The following is a 21491-nucleotide window of genomic DNA, read 5'->3' on the forward strand; positions in this document are numbered from 1 at the left end:
GTTAAAGTCTTCGTGAGCGAGAAAGGCTGTCATTTCTCTTTATTTAGCTGAGCGGTGTGGAAGTGGTGGGGGAAATTCCCCAATTTTTCCATATAAGATTCCGGGGCATGGAGTACGCTGCGGTTCGCATTGGTTGCATTGCTTTGCTGTCCTCACCCATTTTAAAGCAAGGCTATAAAACAAACTATGGATACTATAATTATTTTTTTTTGTATTCTGCAATTCTGGGGTCCCATAAATTGGAATGTTTACGGTATTCCTCTATTAATGTAATAATTTCGTCTTCGGACCATTCCATTTTCGATAAACAGTAATTAACGATGACTTATTTAACTATATTATTTATTATACTACTTACTATTAATTAATTATTTATTATTAATTAACTATTTACTATTAATTAACTGTATTAATTATTAAACTTAACTATATTAACTTATTAATTAACTATAGTAGTAAACAACAATAAAAAAGCAGCAAACCACGTTGAAATATTTTAACATCAAACTAAAGTAAATACGAACATAACCCCTTTTTCGTTTAAGCGAACTTCAATACGTCCAGACCGTTTTGTTTACTAACGAACAAACCCTATCCAAGCGAACAGCGAACTGTTCGCGAACCCATTACGAACTGTCGTCCACACAGCTGTTCGCGAATAGCGCGCGAACTTGGTTTGTACGCGGCTTAACGTTCAACGTTGACAACTTCAGGCTGGTGCTTGTTATGAAAAAAAATAGAAATTATGATAAATTTTAATTGAGAGAACAAAAAATGTAAAAATTGTTGTTATAAACTTCTGAAGTAACAAACTTCTGTTACTTATAAATAATAAATTGTTAAGTTTACACATTTTTTCCCATGCAGATTGACATGGTTTTGTTTGCCTGTGTTTTGACATGGTTTTGACAGGAGAAGCGTAGCTTAGTTCAGATCATTAGATCTGTCAGTCAATGTTTGTGATTGTGATTCATTTATTTTGATTGAAAACAAAAATTAAAAATATGGGTGTATGGTATTTGTTCCTCCAGTGTACAATGTAGTTAAAATACTATAATATTTTAGGACAAGTATATATTTTTAAGTATGTAAATTTATCTTGTGACCAAATAACACAATCATGCCTCCAATGAAGGACGCGAACATTGTAAAAATTGCGGTGGAAATGACCGATCAGGTCCCCCAATTAATAGAGTTTAATCAAAAGCAACCTCTGGCAGGTATAATTCAAGAACTGTGCAACGGATGGAATCTCACAGAACCAGAACAGTACGCCTTACAGTTTAATGAAAATAATAACAATAATTACATTACAGAAAAGAACAGAAATGAAATTAAGAATGGATCTGTTTTACGTTTACAATACTCTCCTTCAAAGACAGCTCAGGATATTCTGTTGAAATTAAACACAGGCAGCCCTGAAGAAAAGGCTACTGCAATGACTAAGCTCTCTATACTTAGTGCAGATATCACTTTTGCATTGGATTTTATTAATAAACAAGGACTTACACTCCTTATAAAACAAATTGAGGGTGCTAAATGTAAGGGTACAGTCTTAGCACATACACTCTTATCATTTGTGGAGTTAATGGAGCATGGAATTGTATCTTGGGATATTCTAAATGGGGAATTTATTTCGAGAGTAGCTACTTTTGTAAACACTCCGCAAGAATCTCAAGTTACACAGGCAGCTTTATCAATTTTAGAAAATGTTGTTCTTAATAGTACTGAAGGGTATGGACAGGTAAGTTTCCTAAATTTTTTTTGCTTTTTTACATTATAGGCATATAAATTAGACTATTAAGAAAATCTTTATATTATTTAATTCATCTAATTTTTTTTATTGGCTAGTTTTGGTTTCATTTTTGGCTACAACACAAAAAAACAGGCTTTTTTTGTGTCAGTACTAAGTCTTCTAAAGACTGTACCAGGTGAATAGTACCTGGTGTGAATTGGATTCATACAAGACTATATATATCCGAATGCAATTCCCCTTTTGGGGGCTTGCCCTGGGATGCATCTATGGTTTAATGCCTACCAACTAAAACCACTCTCAGCATACATACATGGCACATCTTACTAGATGTGTCTCGACTGTTCTCTTGCATGTGCAGCCATTTTTTCTTCTATTTTTTACTCTTTAATGCTTTTGTTAAAAAATATGTTTACCCTAGGTCTGAATCCCGCGTATGAAAAAAAAGTTGATTAATAGCAAGCTGAAAATTTGTTAATAGCTTAAGGGTGTCTAGTCGGATAAACTTTGATATATGGGAACACTGTAACAGGGACAGTTTTAATTGTGGAACAGGTTAAAAATTTGTAACGGTCAGACCACGAAAACGACACATTTATTTTGTCTGACAAAACAGACTTAAACTCTCCGAACAGAGATTAAACTCTCATGCAAAAATCAGACTGCTATTTATCACCTGTCATAATTCCTGTCATTTGACATATTCTACATGTTCCACTCATTAAAACGCTCATTTGGTGATAAATAGCAGTCTGATTTTTGCATGAGAGTTTAATCTTTGTTCGGAGAATTTAAGTCTGTTTTGTCGGACAAAATAGATGTGCCGTTTTCGTGGTCTGACCGTTCCAAATTTTTAACCTGTTCCACAATTAAAACTTCCCCTGTTCCAGTGTTCCCATATATCAAAGTTTGTCCGACTAGACATCCTTAAGCTATTGACAAATTTTCAGCTTGCTATTAATCAACTTTTTTTCATATGCGGGATCCAGACCTACCTTGTTGTCTGTCTCTTCCTTAAATCTCATTTATTTTAATGATTTTTGTCACAGCGTCCAGCACTTCTTTAAAATCATTTCCCCCTTCTCACTATGGTCATAAAATTGTGTGCTCCTAAAGGTACGATTCCGAAAACAACTACAGATAGCAGTTACAGTTGTCACCATGACAGACGTCATCATTTTGCAGTATTAATTTGTATAATTATTAGCAACTGACGTTCTACCGGACAGCAGTTGCAGTCAGATGTAGGAATCAGTCTCATACAAATTAATAGTGCAAAGTAGTGATATCCGTCATGGTGACAACTGCAATTGAAGTCAGCAGTCGTTGTCGGACTAGTACCTTAAGATGCCTACTCTTGCTGCATACATATAGCTCAGCTCTTCATATTTGAACTTACTGCATTCTAACACAGCATTCTGCTGTGTTGCTTATTCCGCAGTCCACACAGCTACTATCTGTTTGTGTCTGTTTGTGCTTTGACCCGGGATCAAAGTCTTTGTCCATGCAGTCCTCTGCTGGTTTACTCATTCTTCTTGCCATTTTGTGATGGTTTCTGTCCTTTCTCATGTCTTCTCTTGTCTGTGCTTCCTATATTTGGCATAATTATTGCTCAGCAGTATTGCTCTATTTTCAGCCTTGTTTGTAGCATATTTGACATGTTTGACAAATATCTGCTTACTGTCTAGCATCACTCCTAAATATTTAATCTCTTTGGCTGGCATTATTCTTTCTCCCTTAAGGGTGAAAGAGGTGTAATCTTTCTCTAGGTCCTTTTAGTATCTTTCGTTTTTTGTGTATGTAGTGAGTCTCAACTCTCAGCTTTCAGCCATGTTTTCACCATTTCCAGTGTATCATTCGCTGTGTTGATTATAAGCCTGTTTTCATTGTGCTCTACTGGAGCGATTAGGTCATCTGGATAAGCTATTGCTTGTTTCTCTCCCCCTAAATCTTCTTCTAGTGTGTCATTGTAGAGGATGTTCCAAAGCAATGGTCCTAGGACCAAGCCCTGTGGCATCGCTGCTGATGTCTTCATAACATCCCCCTTGTTATGTTATATGTCTATTTGAGCCGTATTCTTTCACTATGTTTTGTGGCTATGGTGATACTTTCAATTTCTCCAGCATTCTGTTATGACTCCCGAGCTCATGCAGTTGAAGGATTCCTTATGTCCAGAACGAGGGCCACCAACCATCTATTCCTATATGTAGCAGTTAATTCTGTGGTCTGACTGACTGTTTATTGCAGGCTTCCCTTTCCTAAATTTAATTTAGTCTAGTCTTTATAAGTATTTCAAAGATCTTGTCCATTGTGTTTAGTAGGCAGATCAGTTAAAAACTCCTGGTTCCCAAGTTCTTTCCCAGGTTTGGGAATAAGTTTGCTGTTTTCCATGCTGGATTTTTTCTTTCTCGGGAGGTCATTCATGATTTCTTTGAACCATGGTCCCCTTTCCTTTATAGGTATCTTTATAGTTCTTGGTTGAACTCTCTAGTGTCCAGGTGCTCTCCCAGGCTTTAGTGCTGTTCCCGCCTCTATCAGCTCCTCTGTAGAGAAGTCTGCTGCCAGTGTTTTTACATGCAAAGGTGTGCTTCTGCTTTCTTCGATTTTGAGGATATTACTTCCCTTGAGATTTTTCGTAACTATCTTAGATGCATCAAGTCAAGTGTTATTCTTGAAGTTAAGGCACATTTCTTTAAAGCACCTTTTCTTTTCATTGTTTATTTTCTTTGTGAGTTCTTTCTTTAAAGTCTTTAAACCCTCTGCCTCTTCCTCTATCAGTTGGTTCTTCTTTTTGTCTCTAGTGACTTTTCGTTTAGATAACCACATTTTCTTTTTCTACATAACCACAGGCTACCAAAAGCACAATAAACAGCCCTGTGGAAAATAAACTGTATATAATATTAATAAAATATTTTTAATATGTGTAGTCAATAAGTAAACTGAATGATGAAATTGCCATAATTATTCAGAGTGACTTTAGACTATTTTCAGTACTGATTAATATTTTATAAATTAATAGGTAGAACGAGAGATACCAATAGGTTCCTTAGTTAGTCATCTTCAATCTACTCCAGTTGTTCAACAAAATGCTGTGGCTCTGATCAATGCTCTACTGTCTAGAGCGGATATTGCCAAAAGAAGAACCTTGGTAGCTACTCTTACATCAAAGCAAGTTAGGACTGTTATTCAAAATAGTATTCTTCAAACTGGAGCAGCTAAAGGAAACGAAATGGCACATCAATTGTATGTGTTACAGACACTTATGTTAGGACTTCTTGAGCAGAGAAAAATGACAAAAATGGATCCACAGGTAATATTTTTAGAGTATGTAGTTATTATTATACTTAGGCCTAATTAAATTTGTTTTATTGTTAATTTTTATAGACTTTATAGAATTTTTCTTTCATTTCATTGGAATCTTTCTATCACACAATACAATACTTGCTACTTCTACTTCATCTATTCAACCTTAATTCTACTGCATGCATCTCCATGTATTTCCTTTAAAAAATGAACATTCCAAATACTCTGTTTTTGTCATACTAAGTTTAAACTGAACCTTTTTCCTCAAGAGCTTGTCTCCATTGTTCCAACCTTTTTTTCTAAATCCCTTTCAGTATTTTGTGTATTAAAGACCTTTGTACTATACCTTGTTTTTTAGTAAACGCTAATAAGTCATGTGGCCTCAAATGTTTTCTTATTGGTAGTGTTTAGGATCTCTTCTGATTCAAACCTCAGTTGATCAGTAAATTCCTGCCTCACATCAATTAGTACATTGCAATGACGTGCAAAAGAATGCCAAAATCACCGGTTAATAAATTTAATGAGTCATATGCTCAAAATATTTTTAATAATTATACACCAGAGAATACACAACAAACTTGAGCAAGATGTTAGTGACACAATTTGGATTTAGAAATGCACTGGGAACAAGAGAAGCCCTGTTCGCTGTAAATTTACTTGTGCAAAGGTGCATGGATGTTAATCAGCCAGTATATATGTATGTGTTTCTTGGATTACAACAAAGCCTTCGATAAGGCCAGGTGTAACCGCCTCATCGAATTACTTGAAAAGAAAAACTTAGACATGAGAGACAGAGACATCAGGATTATTAGCACCATCTATTATGATCAGATCGCTGTGGTAAAAGAGAACATATGGTAAACATATTTTCAAATGAAATACAGATTGAGAGGGCGTCAGGCATAGTGTTGGAAAATTCTCGAGAATGAAAAATCGGAGAATATTCTCGACAATATTCTCCAGAATATTCTCGATATGGAGAATTTTCTGAGAATGAACCCCATGACGCACTTAAGAATATTGTTGAAGATGAAAAATGGGGTTTTAAAAATCATGATCTTATATACAAAATTATGAGACGAAACAACAGTGTTCTTTGTATATCAAAAAATACAAAAACAACAGAAAACACAAAATTTCTTTGATAAAACAATGAACTTTTCTTCTTAACAGCAAAATAATCGATGTGGTATGATAAAAGACGAGACCTCAGATTCAGAATCTATTTCTATCATTAGCTCATCCTAAGTAGTCATCTACAATCTGCATTTCAATGTACTGATGAGTTGTGGGATTTTGTTTTTCACGAGTGGCCAGCTCAGTCATGGATTGGTCTACATCCAATAATTTTAAATTGTGGGCAATAAAAGTTACCTTACGAGCCCGTTCAGCAGTGAGCCGGTTTCTTTTAGAGGAGTGGATAAAAAAACCATAAGTACCTACTGAAACTTCTTTCAGTCGCTGCACTGGATGAAGGCATGCTTAATATTTCAGCTACTATTTGTTAATTTTGTTCCGAAACATGTACCTTTTCACCATTAAGTCTAGTTTTTCAATTGATTTTACAACGTATGGTTTTCCAAAAAATCCCTCCTTATACCAATAAAGTGCCAAATCTGCCATTATTTCAGCCGACTCATCACTTTTAAAGTTGCTAAATTATCTACAAACTCAGTTTCCTCAACTTGTTCTTCTCTGCTTAAATGAACACCATTCTAAATATTTGCACGTTAATATTGCACCAAAGCAATAAATATTGATACTGTAAACACCCTTGCTAGTGGTTCATTGGGATTGGAAAAAACAATATACCTATATATTTTTTAAATTATAGTAATTTGACCCGTATCTAGTTTTTATTTTTGTTTCGGTTTTTGAAAATATAGAAAATTTTTGCCGAGAATATTCTCGAGAGAATTTTCCGAGAATATTCTCGTTCTCGAGAATATTCCCTTGAGAATATTCTCTTGAGAATTTTCTCTTCTAACACCACTAGTCAGGCAGGGCTGTGTCCTATCTCATACCTTGTTCAATTTCTATTCAGAGGAAATAATCCACGAAGCACTAGAAGAACTAAGGGAATAAAAGTAAATGGTCGACCAATGAATAATAATATACGGTTTGCCGAAGACACTAATTTATTAGCGGAATGTCTTGAAGATTTAAAACAAATGGTTGACAGAGTGGTAGAATTCAGCGAAGAAAATGGACTGTCCCTAAACACAAAAAAGACACAATTTATGGTAATAACAAAAGCCCAACAGCGCAGGGCCGTAACTACCATTGGGGCAACCGGGGCACTGCTCCGGGGCCCCCGGCCAAGGGTGGCCCCGCAGGGGCCCTCTTTTGGTTAGTTTCAAATTAAATATAAATATAAGTTTCAAATGACACAATTTTAAAAATACCTTACAGATGCTCCATAGACCTCAACATAAAGTTGAGAGGTCTAAGCTAGGGCCCCCGAGACCATAACATAAAAATATAAATTATTACCTAGGAAATTAGTTATTTTGGCGTAATAAAACCTAAAATGCCATTGGAAGAGGAGGTCCGGGCTAAGCTGGGGCCCCCGAGACCTTTCGTAAAGATATAAATTGTTACTGAGAAAATTAGTCATTTTGGCGAAATAAAAACTAAAATGCAACCGGAATATGGGGCCCCCGTTCCAGCAATATTGTCTTAACCAATTTACCCCAGGCCACATATTGGTACGTGGAAGGAACCACATTGTAGCCGAACAATGTACTTGCATAAAACAGTTAAGATGGTACTTGCAAAATTATTTAACTTAAAATAATGTGATTTCAAAATTTTTTGTGTTGGTCAACTAAAATAGCAATATGTAGGTACAAGATACAAGAAACTTCAGTCATGAAATGTATTAAAATGAGTTTTCAAGGTGTTAAATATCAAGCATTTTTCCGGACCCCCCCCCATTCCTCTGGGGGATAAACCCCAGACCCCACGTTAGGGACCCCAGATCACGTTTGCCCCGGGGCCCCCAACATCGTAGTTACGGCCCTGCAACAGCGCCAAGAACGCATAACAGGGCATGGAGAACAGATTAAAAAAGTGGAAAAATATAAATATCTGGGTACAATAATTAATGAAAGTAATGAATACACAGAAGAGATTAAAGCAAGAATAGGACAGGCAATAAATCCTTTCAAAAACTGAAAAAAGTATTCTGTAACAGGGATATTACAATTTCTTCAAAGATAAGACTTCTGAGATGCTACATGTTCTCCATATTATTTTATGGGTTGGAAGCTTGGACATTAAAGAAAGATGTTTCTTACAGATTAGAAGCCTTCAAGTTATGGACCTACAGAAGGATGGATAGAGTCTCGAATGTCGAGGTGTTGAGAAGAATGGGAAAAGAAAGAGAGGTTTTGAATACAATTAAAGTTAGAAAACTGCAATATCTGGGACATGTCATGAGGGGCGAGCATTATAACTTGTTGCAATTAATAATACAAGAACGAATACAGGGTAGAAGGAGTCGTGGAAAAAGACGCATCTCCTGGTTAAACAATTTGAGAGCTTGATTTAACTGCACTTCTGTTGATCTCTTTAGAGCAGCGGTATTGAAAATGAGAATTTTTTTTTATCTCTCCTTTATTGAGGTTAATCAAATTTTTTGCGAGTTTTTTTTTTATCAATATTTTTGATTATTTTTTGTTTGTTTTGATTTGCCCTTGAGTGGCTCTACATTTCCCTTTCAGGCTACCAGAACCTCATTCTTTGCCTACATAGGTTTTTCTCAAGCCTTGTTTCGCCAACACATCTGCTTGTTCATTTCCATGCACCCCTTCATGATCCAGCACCCATATTAAGGATACTTTATGATCTTTTGCCAAGTTGATGAGGAGATCTTTGCAGTTTCTCGCCAGTTTTGATTTGGTGAGTGTGTTCTTTATAGCCATAATAGCTGCGTGGCTATCTCTGCAAATGTTGATGTAAGATTTATTACAATAATTGTGTGTTTGCCCAAAGACTCCTAATCGAGTACCATAGGCAGTTTTAGATCCATCAGTGAACCATATTAAGTCTCCATTAATATTTGGAACTTTTTGTTCTCTAGATGGTATCATTGTGTTAATTTTCTCAGTGAAGATTAGTTCTGGTGTCATCATATCTGAGTTAATCATAAAGATGGATTCCTCAAGTATAATTTCAGTAGTGTTTGTGTGGCTATTCTATACATTATTTGGTCTCAAAATATTGTTTGCTTTTGTTTCTAACAATACATTATCAGCATTCTATCATACATTAAGCCCTAGGGAATGTTACCCTGTAGTTTCTCTGTTATTTGAACCAACACTATTGAGAATAAATAAGGACTAAGTTAGAGTAAGAAACAGAATCTTTTGAGGAACTTGATGGTATTGATTGGAAAGACTGATATGTTTTGTACACATTTTTGACAAGTGAATGAACGGAAAAGAAAAGTATTCACAAAAAGTGATATTTCAGTCAACTATGAGATACTACTACTCAACTGAGAAACTAGATATTTGAGTTTCTATACATTTATCTCTCTATCAGCATTCTATTAGTTACTCTCTCCTATATTTTCATGATATGACTAAGATAGTTACTCACTTTTGTTTTTTTATAAAATGTTTTATTCAGGATCAAGATGGACATGACAAAATCAAAGAACTGCGTCGAATAGCTTTTGAAACCGAAGGAGCAACAAGTCTCAGAGGTCCAAGTGGTTTCACACGTGACTACAAAAAATTAGGTTTCAAAAATGATATCAATCCTGCCTTGGATTTCACTGAAACACCTCCAGGTCTTCTAGCTCTCGACTGTATGATCTATTTTGCTAGAACTCATCCAGAAAATTACACAAAATTGGTATTAGAAAATAGTTGTAGGGCTGACGAACACGAATGTCCTTTCGGAAGAGCCAGTGTGGAACTAGTCAGGATTTTGTGCGAGATTTTAAAAATAGGTAAGAATTATATATTTTTTTCATTTATTTTAATAAAACTATGTAAATATACTAAAATTTTAAAAATACACTCACCGGCACAACATTCCGCCACTCAAAATTTTTGATTAAGAGGCAACAGTAGCGCGTGGAAAACGCGGTCCAAGATCGCGGCTGTAATTTTAAATATTTTGTCGAGATATTTAGCACAAATATTCGTAATATAATAAAGAATTGCGGTACAGAGCCCAATTTGAGAAATATGTTAGTAGTCTGGGCTGATTATCGGAGAATAGGCCATTTTTGGGAAAAGTTATTTACCAGCAATTTTATTGCTGGAATCGAATCTTATGATTGTATATATTAATAATATAGGTATGCAAAGTCCGCAGATAGTGTGCTACTTTTTTTATAAACAAAATGGCGCCCGAAAATCGTGTTTTTTTCAATTTTTGCTCTATAACTACAAAGATTTTAACTTTACACCAAAAACACTCAAATAAAAATTCAGCGCAATTAAATTCTGCATAGAGACGTGTTTTTTTCGATTTACTTAGACGAAAACTTTCCCCGGAAAAAGCGGGTTTTTCCAACAAAATCTTTAATTTTCAACTAAACTTTTAGATAACTAATTGTTAATCAATAATTAAATAACTTAGCAACGTAAAAGCCCTTTTCATATAGATTATATTTCCAGAAGCCGATGAAAATTGAATAAACAGTTTAGCAACAGTTGAATTGTTAATTAAAAATTTACGGTCGCTATAATAACCACAATAATTATGATGCATAAGAATAACTATGATTTTTTCATAAAAAGAGACTATACCTATCTAATGTACTTTACAGAATTGAAATTGGACTATTTAGGCGGCCTCGGGAATATTTTAAAATTATAAAGAATTTTTTGGCTTATAAACAAATAGAATATCTCGGGAAATATTAAACTAAATTAAATTGTAAAAACGGTATTCGAAAAACAGCGGCAGTACGCTTCATTTAAAAGAAAAAACGTTTATTTTGGTGAGTAGTTCCTGAGATACAACCGGTCAAAGTTGACCGGAATTTACGGCAAAGATATAAACAATAAGATCATAATTTTTAAACCATCACCTTTTTCTTTTTGTCCTCTTTCTCCACACCAATTTTGATATCCTTAAAATACTCATAACATATATTATTATAATAAAAACTATCGATAATACGTGTGAAAATTGCCAAAAACTGCAAAATTCCAATCAAAAATTAGGTTGGAGAAAATGTAACCCCCAAAGTTCAAAATCGGTATACGTTAAAAAAATGCATTTTCTCGGCTTCCCATGGAGCAATTTCCTTCATCCTTTTTTTGTTCCCAAGTAACTCGAGTAGAGCCATCGAACTAACGCATAATTAAATGTCAAACTTGCTTTTGTATTGTTATAATAAATTAATTTATTTATTATAACACAAAATTTTAATTTGTTTAAATAAAAATTGTTTAAATAATTATACAGCTTTCAAATGAGAATATTTATGTTTTTAACTTTAAAAGGTACACTTGTAGTAAGTTTATCTAAAAAAAAGCCTACAACTGGAAAAAATATGTAGTTTTCTGTTCTTATAAATAAATTAATCTATTATAACAAAACAAAAGCAAGTTTGACATTTAATAATACGTTAGTTCGATGGCTCTACTCGAGTTATTAGGGAACAAAAAAAGAATGAAGGAAATTGATCCATGGAAAGCCGAGAAAATGCATTTTTTTAACGTATACCGATTTTGAACTTTGAGGGTTACATTTTCTCCAACCTAATTTTTGATTGTAATTTTGCTATTTTTGTCAATTTTCACACGTATTATCGATAGTCTTTATTATAATAATATATGTCATGAGTATTTTAAAGATATTAAAATTGGTGTGGAGAAAGAGGACAAAAATAAAAAGGTGATGGTTTGAAAATTATGATTATATTGTTTATATCTTTGCCGTAAATTCCGATCAACTTTGACCGGTTGTATCTCAGGAACCACTCGTCATAATTAAACGTTTTTTCTTTTGAAAGAAGCGTCCTGCCGCTGTTTTTCGAATACCGTTTTCACAATTTAATTTTTTTTTTTTTTATTGTTATCAGCATCAACCACTTTGGGTTATTAGCTGTACTGTCATTGATACATGGTTACTTAAATCTAATAGCATTTTGATTAGGTATTACATAAGTTCACATTTAGGTAACAATATCATAATTTACAAATTAAGAATGGGGTTTATAAAATGTTAACAGTGGTTATAGTTTGTTTAAAACATTAATTTCTTTCAAATAATTAAACAAATGCGTAAGCTTACAGTGTGATCCTAAGGCTGCTTTTATATTGAGAGGTATGGAGTGTTTTTGTCTTTCATTAAGATATTTAGGACACTCTATTAATATATGTGTTACATTGATGTCGCAATTACACAGGTCACAAATAGGGCGATTTGACTTGGAGATTAGGTAGCTGTGAGTAAGTCTGCTATGCCCTATGCGTAAACGATTTAGCTTCACAAACAGCTGGCTATTTAGGTCTATCTCACACCAAGGTTCAATTGAGGGCTTTATTGTGTGTAGAGATGATTGTGAAAGATTCCATTCGTTTTCCCATTTGTTTAACACTTTTTCTTTAAGGAATGGTTTGTAATCGGAAACAGGCACTAAGTTCACTAACACTGAAGACGCACTGTGTATTGCTTCTCTGGCATGGAAATCTGCTTTTTCGTTTCCTTGAAGTCCAATGTGTGATGGAACCCATATAAAGCTTACTTGCTGCATCGTGTTCTTCAGTAAATGTAATTGTTCTTTTATTAAAATACTTATAGGATTACTTGTATATAACTGTTCTATCGTATGTAATGCACTGAGAGAGTCGGTAATTATGACAGATTTTGGAATTTTTTGAGTACGAATGTGAATGAGGGCTTGCAGAATTGAATATAGTTCTCCAGAGTAAATACTGCAAGTGGAAGATAATTTAAATTGTAATATAGTGTTTGAATCTACAACTGCCGATCCCACACCATCAGCAGTCTTAAATGAATCTGTATAAATATAACAATGATCTGGGAAAGAAGCAAGTATGTTGAGAAAAGATTGATTAATTGTTGCATGGGGGGTATCAAGCTTATTGTATTTAGAGAGATTTAGATCACATATTGCAGGAGGAAAGGTCCAGGGCGGAGGAGTAACTGTATTTGTCTGATTAAAAAATTTTGGGAATTGAATATTATTGAGAGAGAGATATTTTCTGATTCTCTCGTAAAAGGGAGGGTTAGTCCTTTTTTTATTTACATAAGTTTCTTTGAAACGTTCTGCAATAGTGTGGTGGAAAGTGAGATGCGATTCTATTGCATATATGGATGATGCGTAGACTAATGACAAGTACATTCTTCGGAAATTTAAAGGTGGTTCTCCGGTTAAACATTGTAAACTATTAATGGGGCTAGTACAGAATGCTCCTGTGGCTATTCTTAATGCTGTATTTTGTATGACTTCTAGTTGAGCAAGAAGTGTCTTCTTTGCAGATGAGTATACAATTGATCCATAATCGAGTTTGGATCGTACTAGAGATTTGTAAATAAGAATCAAACTTTTACAATCTGAACCCCAATTACGATTGCACAGTGTACGCATTAAATTGAGACCAGATTGACAGGATTGTTTAATGTGCATAATGTAGTACTTCCAAGATAGTTTTTTATCAAAGATCATTCCTAGAAATTTTAAGTGTTCCACATAAGTTAAGTTGTTTCCATATAACTGAAGATCTGGAGTTGTAGACTGCCGTTTTTTTGAAAATAAAATACATTTAGTTTTGGTTGTAGAGAATTGCAATCCTACAGCTTTCGACCAGTTTTCAAGGTGATTTAATGCACATTGTAAATTTTTCTGTATAGAAAGAATATTTTTTCCTCTTGAATATATGACTAAATCGTCAGCGTATAATCTCGCTTTAACAAGTTGTGGAAAGTTTTCTAAGATTTTGTTTATTGCTACTAAGAATAGTGTTGAACTAATAACAGATCCTTGAGGTGTTCCATTTGTTTGGTCTTTAGTGCTGGATAGTGTACCATTTATCTTAACCTTAAATTGTCTCTTACTAAGAAAATTTTGAATGAAATATAGCATGTTACCTTTGACGCCCCACTGACTTAGTGTGTTAAGAATGTCGTATCTCCAAGCCATGTCAAACGCTTTTGTTATATCGAAAAAAACCGCAAGACATTCCTGTCCAATTGCAAACGATTCATTTATCTCGGATTCTAGGTCAATTAAATTATCTATAGTGGATCTGTTCCTGCGAAAGCCGCTTTGTTCATTGATTATTAATTTATTATTTTCCAAAAACCACCTTAGTCTATTATTCACCATTTTTTCCAAGATTTTACACATTGTGTTGGTAAGCGAAATTGGCCTATAGGATTCGGGATCAGTTCGTGGTTTATTTGGTTTAAGTAATGGAACTATTATCGCCTGCGTCCATTTTGTGGGAAACTCATTATTAGTCCAAATTCTGTTGTATAGGTTAAGAAGATATTGTTTTCCATTATCTGGTAGATTTTGTAAGAAACTAACAGGAATATCGTCTGGTCCTGGCGCCGATTTTTTGCTGGTACTTAAAGAGTGATTAAGCTCTTCCATGGTAAATGCTATATTAAGAGGATTATCTTCAATGCAATTAAAATCTATTAATTTATTTTCCGAAATCATCTTGGTATTGATAAATTCTTTAGAAAAGTTGTTATTGCTGGAGTTCATTTCAAATTGTTTTGCTAATAAATCTGCTATTTCGTTATTAGATGTTACTATCTGTTTGTTATTGCATAGAAATGGAATCTTTTTATAGGTATTACTTCCAGATATTTTTCTAACTTTTTCCCATACGGTGCTTATAGGCATAGTGGAATTAATAGAGGACATAAATTCTTGCCAAGATTTTTTTCTGTTCTTTTTAGTTATATATCTAGCTTGAGCCCGTAACTTCTTATATTCTATAGTATTTTCAAGTGTTTTGTGACGTTTCAATTTGTTAAAGGATTTTTTATATTTCTTTATTATATCAGTACACTCTGCGTTCCACCATGGTAATGAATTTCTTTTATGTAGAGTTTGTGTTTTACCTATATGATTTTCACCGGCAAGATGGATTAATGATATAAACGAATTCAAAAGTTCATCTATATGATGATTTTCGGTGACTTCTTTTAAGCTATGGCAGTTCTGTTGAATATACTTTTTGAATAAATACCAATCGGCATTCTTTAGATTCCATTTTGGAATTGGGGTTGTATTAGTATCTTCATAATTACTGTTAAAAGAGACTTTAATAGGATAATGATCACTTCCAAATAAAAACGGAATTACATCCCATGAAAATTTTGCTGACAGTAGAGGATCACATAATGACAGGTCGATAGCTGATGAAGTACCTGTATGAATATTATATCTTGTTGATTGTCCATCATTCAGTACGTTTAGGTTTTTTGAGGTAATTATGTTTTCTAAAATTTTGCCCTTGGAATTTATTCCAAGAGATCCCCATATTGGATTATGGCTGTTAAAATCACCAACGATTATTCTGGGAGTGGTAATCTGATCTAATACATCTGAAATATCTGCTTCTGTGATAGGTAAGTCAGGTGGAATATAAATATTACAGATATTCATTTTTTGTGGAAAGGACACTGATACTCCTACTACTTCTAAATTACTATTGATTACTAATGCTTCTGATTCATATTTTTTGTTAACATACGTAACAACTCCTCCACTAGCGATATTTGCGTTGTCTCGGTTTTTATGGAAACAAGAATAATTCTTCATGTCATAACTATGATATCCTTTAAAGTTTGTTTCTTGTAAACATATTATTGATGGTGAGATTATTGAACATAAATGTTTAAGCATTTCTAAACGGGGATAAAACCCGTTAACATTCCATTGTAGTATCGGTTCGAAGATTTTAGTTTATTTCTGGAGCTGAATTTGTCGAACAATCACTATCTTGATAAGCGGGATCGTCTAGCATTTTTTCGATTTTGTTTATTAATTTAGTGCATTTGGTTTTCATGCTTTTTTCTGTAAAATATGGCTTAATTGTTGTTAACATGTAAATAAAGTTGGGTATATCCGTTGTGTATGTTTGTAATAAACTAATGGGATCAGTCGAGCTAGTATAATTTTCAAAAAAGTCAAGTGTTTGTTCATATGTTAAGTTAAAATTATTTGACGTGTCGTGAAATACTGTTTTTGTTGGCATCATTATTTCCTGAATTGATCTGGTAGATTCAGTTTGCTTTTTTTGTTTCTTTTTGGTTTGTGTTGGTACTTTAAATTCTTTATTTAATTCTTCAGTGGGAGATGGAGTAGTATTAATTTCCGAAATTGTTCTCTTATTGGTCGTTGACTGATCCTTAGATATACAATTAGTTTCCATAATTAATACGGGGGGCATTAAATTAGTATCTGTTTGTTAGTTAAGTGAAGGTTTGGCATTAGAATTACTGACTGGATGATTTGGTTCCATTTCTAGGGGTGATGGAACAGACTTGGGGGATTCTTGTGGTTGTTGTTGTATTGGTTGTTGTTGTATTGGTTGTTGTTGTTGTATTGGTTGTTGTTGTATTGGTTGTTGTTGCATTGGTTGTTGTTGTATTGGTTGTTGTTGTATTGGTTGTTGCGGTTGGTGTTGGATATGAGAGGAATCGTTTTGTTGATTATGATTTGAACAATTTGCTGCAATGTGACCTGTGTTCTTACAGATAAAACATGAAGGTTTATCTAAACTTAAATATATGCGATACGAAGTTTGATCATATGTCATTAAGAAAGAAGAGGGAAGGTCTATATCTGCAAGTGGTTGAATATAAGTTTGTCTTCTAAAACTGAGGACGTGTTGAAATTCTGGAAGTTGACTACCGATTCTAAGGAAGGTTAAAGGTGACATTAATTTAAGACCGAATTTGGTTAACTCATTCTCTATTAGAATATGTGGAATAGAAGGGCAAACACCCGATAGTAACAGTCTTTCGTTTGGAGTTATCAATTTTCGTGCTTTTAGATTTTCGCCTTTAATTGTTATTTCTGCTGGACCGGACATAAATTTTTCCACCAGGGATTCGCTGGAGAGATAAATACATATTCTGTTATTTGATAGCCTTGATGAAAATAAAATATTCCGTGGATGAACAACTTCACCAAGTGCTATTAAGTACTCTTCTATTTTAGTATCAGGTAGCGAATTAAATAAAATTGCTTGCAGCTTTGAAGGAAATTGAATTGAAGAAGCATTGTTAAGCACAGTTGAATATGAGGTTTTGTTTTGAGGTTGTTGATGATCTTCAGTCATGATTGTTGACAAATTAGTTAGGTCGGATCTGGTATCATTTGGTATACTCATTAGTAATTATGAACCAGTTTCAGAACCAGAACTAGTTCCGAACACTTAACCGTACAAACGGTATGCTTTGTAATGTTTTGAATAAATAAATAATAAAAACTCACTGGTTTATTCCGTAAGGTAACTGCACTATATACTATTACTTTTTGCTTATTTTCAAGTTTATTTGGATATAAACTACTTGAAAAAAGATGATTTTTTGGGACTGAAATGTAAACACAGTTTGTGTTACCATGTTCAGGACCGGACTCCCACAATTTAATTTAGTTTATTATTTTTCGAGATATTCTATTTGTTTATAAGCCAAAAAATTGTTTATAATTTTAAAATATTTCTGAGGCCGCTTAGATAGTCCAATTTCAATTCTGTAAAATACATTAGATAGGTATAATGTCTTTTTATGAAAAAATCATAGTTATTCTTATGCATCATAATTATTGTCGTTATTATAGCGACCGTAAATTTTTAATTAACAATTCAATTGTTGCTAAACTCTTCATTCAATTTCCATCGGCTTCTGGAATTATAATCTATACCAAAAAGGGCTTTTACATTACCAAGATATTTATCTAAAATTTTAGTTGAAAATTAAAGATTTTGTTGGAAAATCCTGCTTTTTGCGGGGAAAGTTTTCGTCGAAGTGAATCGGGAAAAACACGTCTCTATGCAGAATTTAATTGCGGTAAATTTTTATTTGGGTGTTTTTGGTGTAAAGTTAGAATTATTGGAGTTATAGAGCAAAAATTAAAAAAAAAACACGATTTTCGGGCGCCATTTTGTTTATAAAATAAGTAGCACACTATCTGCGGACTTTGCATACCTATATTATTAATACATACAATAATAAGGTTCGATTCCAGCAATAAAATTGCTGGTAAATAACTTTTCCTTGTATTTTGCTAATTAGCCCAGAGTATAGTATGTATGCGGAAATTACTCTATAAATAAATAAAATATTGCAAAAAGGAGCCCGTACCGCCATTAAGAAGAACAAAAAATACACTTTCTTCAAATATACTTTTTTATCCCATGCCTAGATTTTGTGTCACATTGGATCTACTAAAAATCGATTTTCTATAACAAGAAATCGAACGTGACTGACTCGGCAACATTTAGCGCGCCTATGAGTATAAAAATTATTGTTTTTGATAGTATAATGTTACTGTCAGTGTCGAATTACCGACGCACTGTTGCCTCACTGTTGAAAGTTCGTAGAACTTTCGAAAAACAAAAATATTGATGACGCGCTACTGTTTATTTTTAAGTTTGATAATTTATAACTTTATTATTTGTACTCCGATTTTCAAGATTCTTGCATCAGTTGTAGGTACATGTTCTCCTGTCGTTTTTTATTATTCCGATAATAAATTTTTTTTGCTTAGATGGCATTATACTGGGGTGAATGGAAGCGTTGTATTTTCTCCTAACTTTAAAAAATTCTGTGGAAAAATTGGAGGGCTGATTTTGTTACATACTCCTTTTGTATTATCCTGGAGGTATCCCTAAGATTTTGTTTTTTGAATTATCCGAATATCTCTTTTCTTTTAAAAGCTGTAAATAAAAACACTGATTTGAAGGTTTACTTAATTTTTTTTTATTTAAATTTATGTGTCTCGGCAGCAATGGCCATTGAGACAAACAATATTGGTTATACAATAATTAATTACAATAAGGACTTAATAGTCCTGTCGCCAGGGGGGTACAACGGCCTCCTTAATTCAGATGGACGTACCCAAGTTTTTTTTATATATTTTGACCCGTAGAATACGAATTTTTTGGGTAACAGTTGATCCGGATGTCGATAAGATTGTTATAGACAAAGAACTTGAGGAATTACATAACAGCGATTTCTCGCAAAACAAAACATCTTTTTGTATTTTTTGGGTCATTTTAAGCAAAAAATATTCCTACAAGTTTTTTCGTAGAATGCATAGTTTTCGAGATAACCGCGGTTGAACTTTCAAAAAATCGAAAAATTGCAATTTTTGAACCCGAATAACTTTTGATTAAAAAATAAAGTAGCAATTCTGCTTAGCGCATTTGAAAGTTTAAGTCAAATTATATCGGTTTTGATTATTTGCATAGCTAAAAATTAATTTTTTTATTGTTAAACTAATCTATAAACACATAGTGTTTCCCGTGCCTAATACATGCGTTTTAACGTATGCTACGTAGAAATTGCCTCGCTTGCACTCGTAGCTACTCTACCTACTCGTTCGATTTTAAATGAGAAATCATTGAAAACATCACTCACATACTAGGTGTTTATAGCTTTGTTTAACAATAAAATAATAAATTTCTAGCAATGCAAATAATCAAAACCGACATAATTTGACTTAAACTTTCAAATGCGGTAAGCAGAATTGCTACTTTATTTTTTAATCAAAAGTTATTCGGGTTCAAAAATTACAATTGTTCGATTTTTTGAAAGTTCAACCGCGGTTATCTCGAAAACTTTGCATTCTACGAAAAAACTTGTAGGAATATTTTTTGCTTAAAATGACCCAAAAAATACAAAAAGATGTTTTGTTTTGCGAGAAATCGCTGTTATGTAATTCCTCAAGTTCTTTGTCTATAACAATCTTATCGACATCCGGATCAACTGTTACCCAAAAAATTCGTATTCTGCGGGTCAAAATATATAAAAAAATCTTGGGTAAGTCCATCTGAATTAAGGAGGCCGTTGTACCCCCCCCTCTGGCGACAGGACTATAAAACTAAATATTATAACAGTTAATTTCTAAATCTTAAATAACATTAGGTAAAAATTATGAAGAAAAAAAATTGCATATGCAATCATTGGATACTATAGAGACGTACAACTAATTATAAAATTGCCTCGGTCTTCTTGCGATACTTCGGACGTTGTTTAGTCATAGTAGCAGTTGCATATGAACTAGTAAGATTACTGGAAGAATTGGATCCGGACATGGTGTTGCTAACAGTGGGGGAACATTGATTTAAATTGTTACTCATGTAGTCAAAAGTAACTTGAATTTACTCTTTATTGAACTCTTTAGTCATAGTAGCAGTTGCATATGAACCAGTAAGATTACTGGAAGAATTGGATCCAGACATGGTGTTGCTAACAGTGGGGGAACATTGATTTAAATTGTAGTCAGAAGTAACTTGAATTTGTTTATATTAACGCTTTGGATGTCTGGAAATAAATGATAACCTTGGATACATCACTGCAATACTGGTTGCCTAACCGTTGGCGTTCGTTTGGACGGGATAGCAACAGTGAAAAACTATTGACAGTTTGACACTGTATGTGTTGGAAGATTATTAAGTAAAACATCTCTTACTGACCGAAGTTACAGCTTGTTCTTGATGATTAACACGTAACACAATTGTTATTAAGTCACTATTTGAGCGAAAACTAATTTTGATAACTAGTATTTACAGTAATAATTACAAATTTCGGCACCAATTTACAGATCGATACATACACGTTCTGACGTTGGTTTGACCGGTTTACTTAATTAAAAATATCAAACGCACTGAAATTAACAACACAAAACAAAATTAACAACAAAGCAATTCAATAGCGGGTATGTCCACCTCTCGCAGCAACGACTGCTCGCAATCTGTTTGGCATCGAATAAAGATGTGTTATCCTTGCCTGGGGAATAGCCCGATATTCCTCTACCAGGGCCATAACTGTATCAAATTTTCTAGAGGCCTAAGAAACAGTGAATAGCTATTTTTAATTAATCCCATAAATGCTCAATAGGATTGAGATCTGGGCTGCATGAGAGCCATTCTAATCTTATCAATTCAACCTCTATTTAAGATATTTATGTTTATGAGTCAATTAGTGTTTGTATTTACAAAAAATTGTACAGCTCTTACAAAAAAAGAGATATTCGGATAATTCAAAAACAAAATCTTAGGAATAGCTTCAGAATAATACAAAAGGAGTATGTAACAAAATCGGGCCTCCAATTTTTCCACATAATTTTTTAAAGTTGGGAGAAAAATACAACGCTTTTGGGAGAAAAATTTAATGTTTATTGTTTAAAAATAACAATTATTGGAAAAAAATGCAAAAAATTCAGCTTTTTCCTATAAATTTTTTCGAC

General features: G+C 33.5%; 1 protein-coding gene across 1 annotated transcript in view; it reads left to right on the plus strand.

Moving 5' to 3' along the window:
- The first annotated feature begins 938 nt into the window (after positions 1-938).
- The window catches only part of LOC114327282 (engulfment and cell motility protein 1), a 39672-nt gene continuing 19119 nt past the window's right edge, over positions 939-21491 (plus strand). The window contains exons 1-3 of the mRNA XM_050646620.1: positions 939-1744; positions 4773-5063; positions 9692-10016. Of these exons, the coding sequence (XP_050502577.1) occupies positions 1121-1744; positions 4773-5063; positions 9692-10016 (1240 nt within the window). The 5' untranslated portion in view covers positions 939-1120. The remainder of the gene's footprint in view (positions 1745-4772; positions 5064-9691; positions 10017-21491) is intronic.

The sequence above is a fragment of the Diabrotica virgifera genome, chromosome 3 (genome assembly GCF_917563875.1).
Source record: "Diabrotica virgifera virgifera chromosome 3, PGI_DIABVI_V3a".
Classification (NCBI taxonomy): Eukaryota; Metazoa; Arthropoda; class Insecta; order Coleoptera; family Chrysomelidae; genus Diabrotica; species Diabrotica virgifera.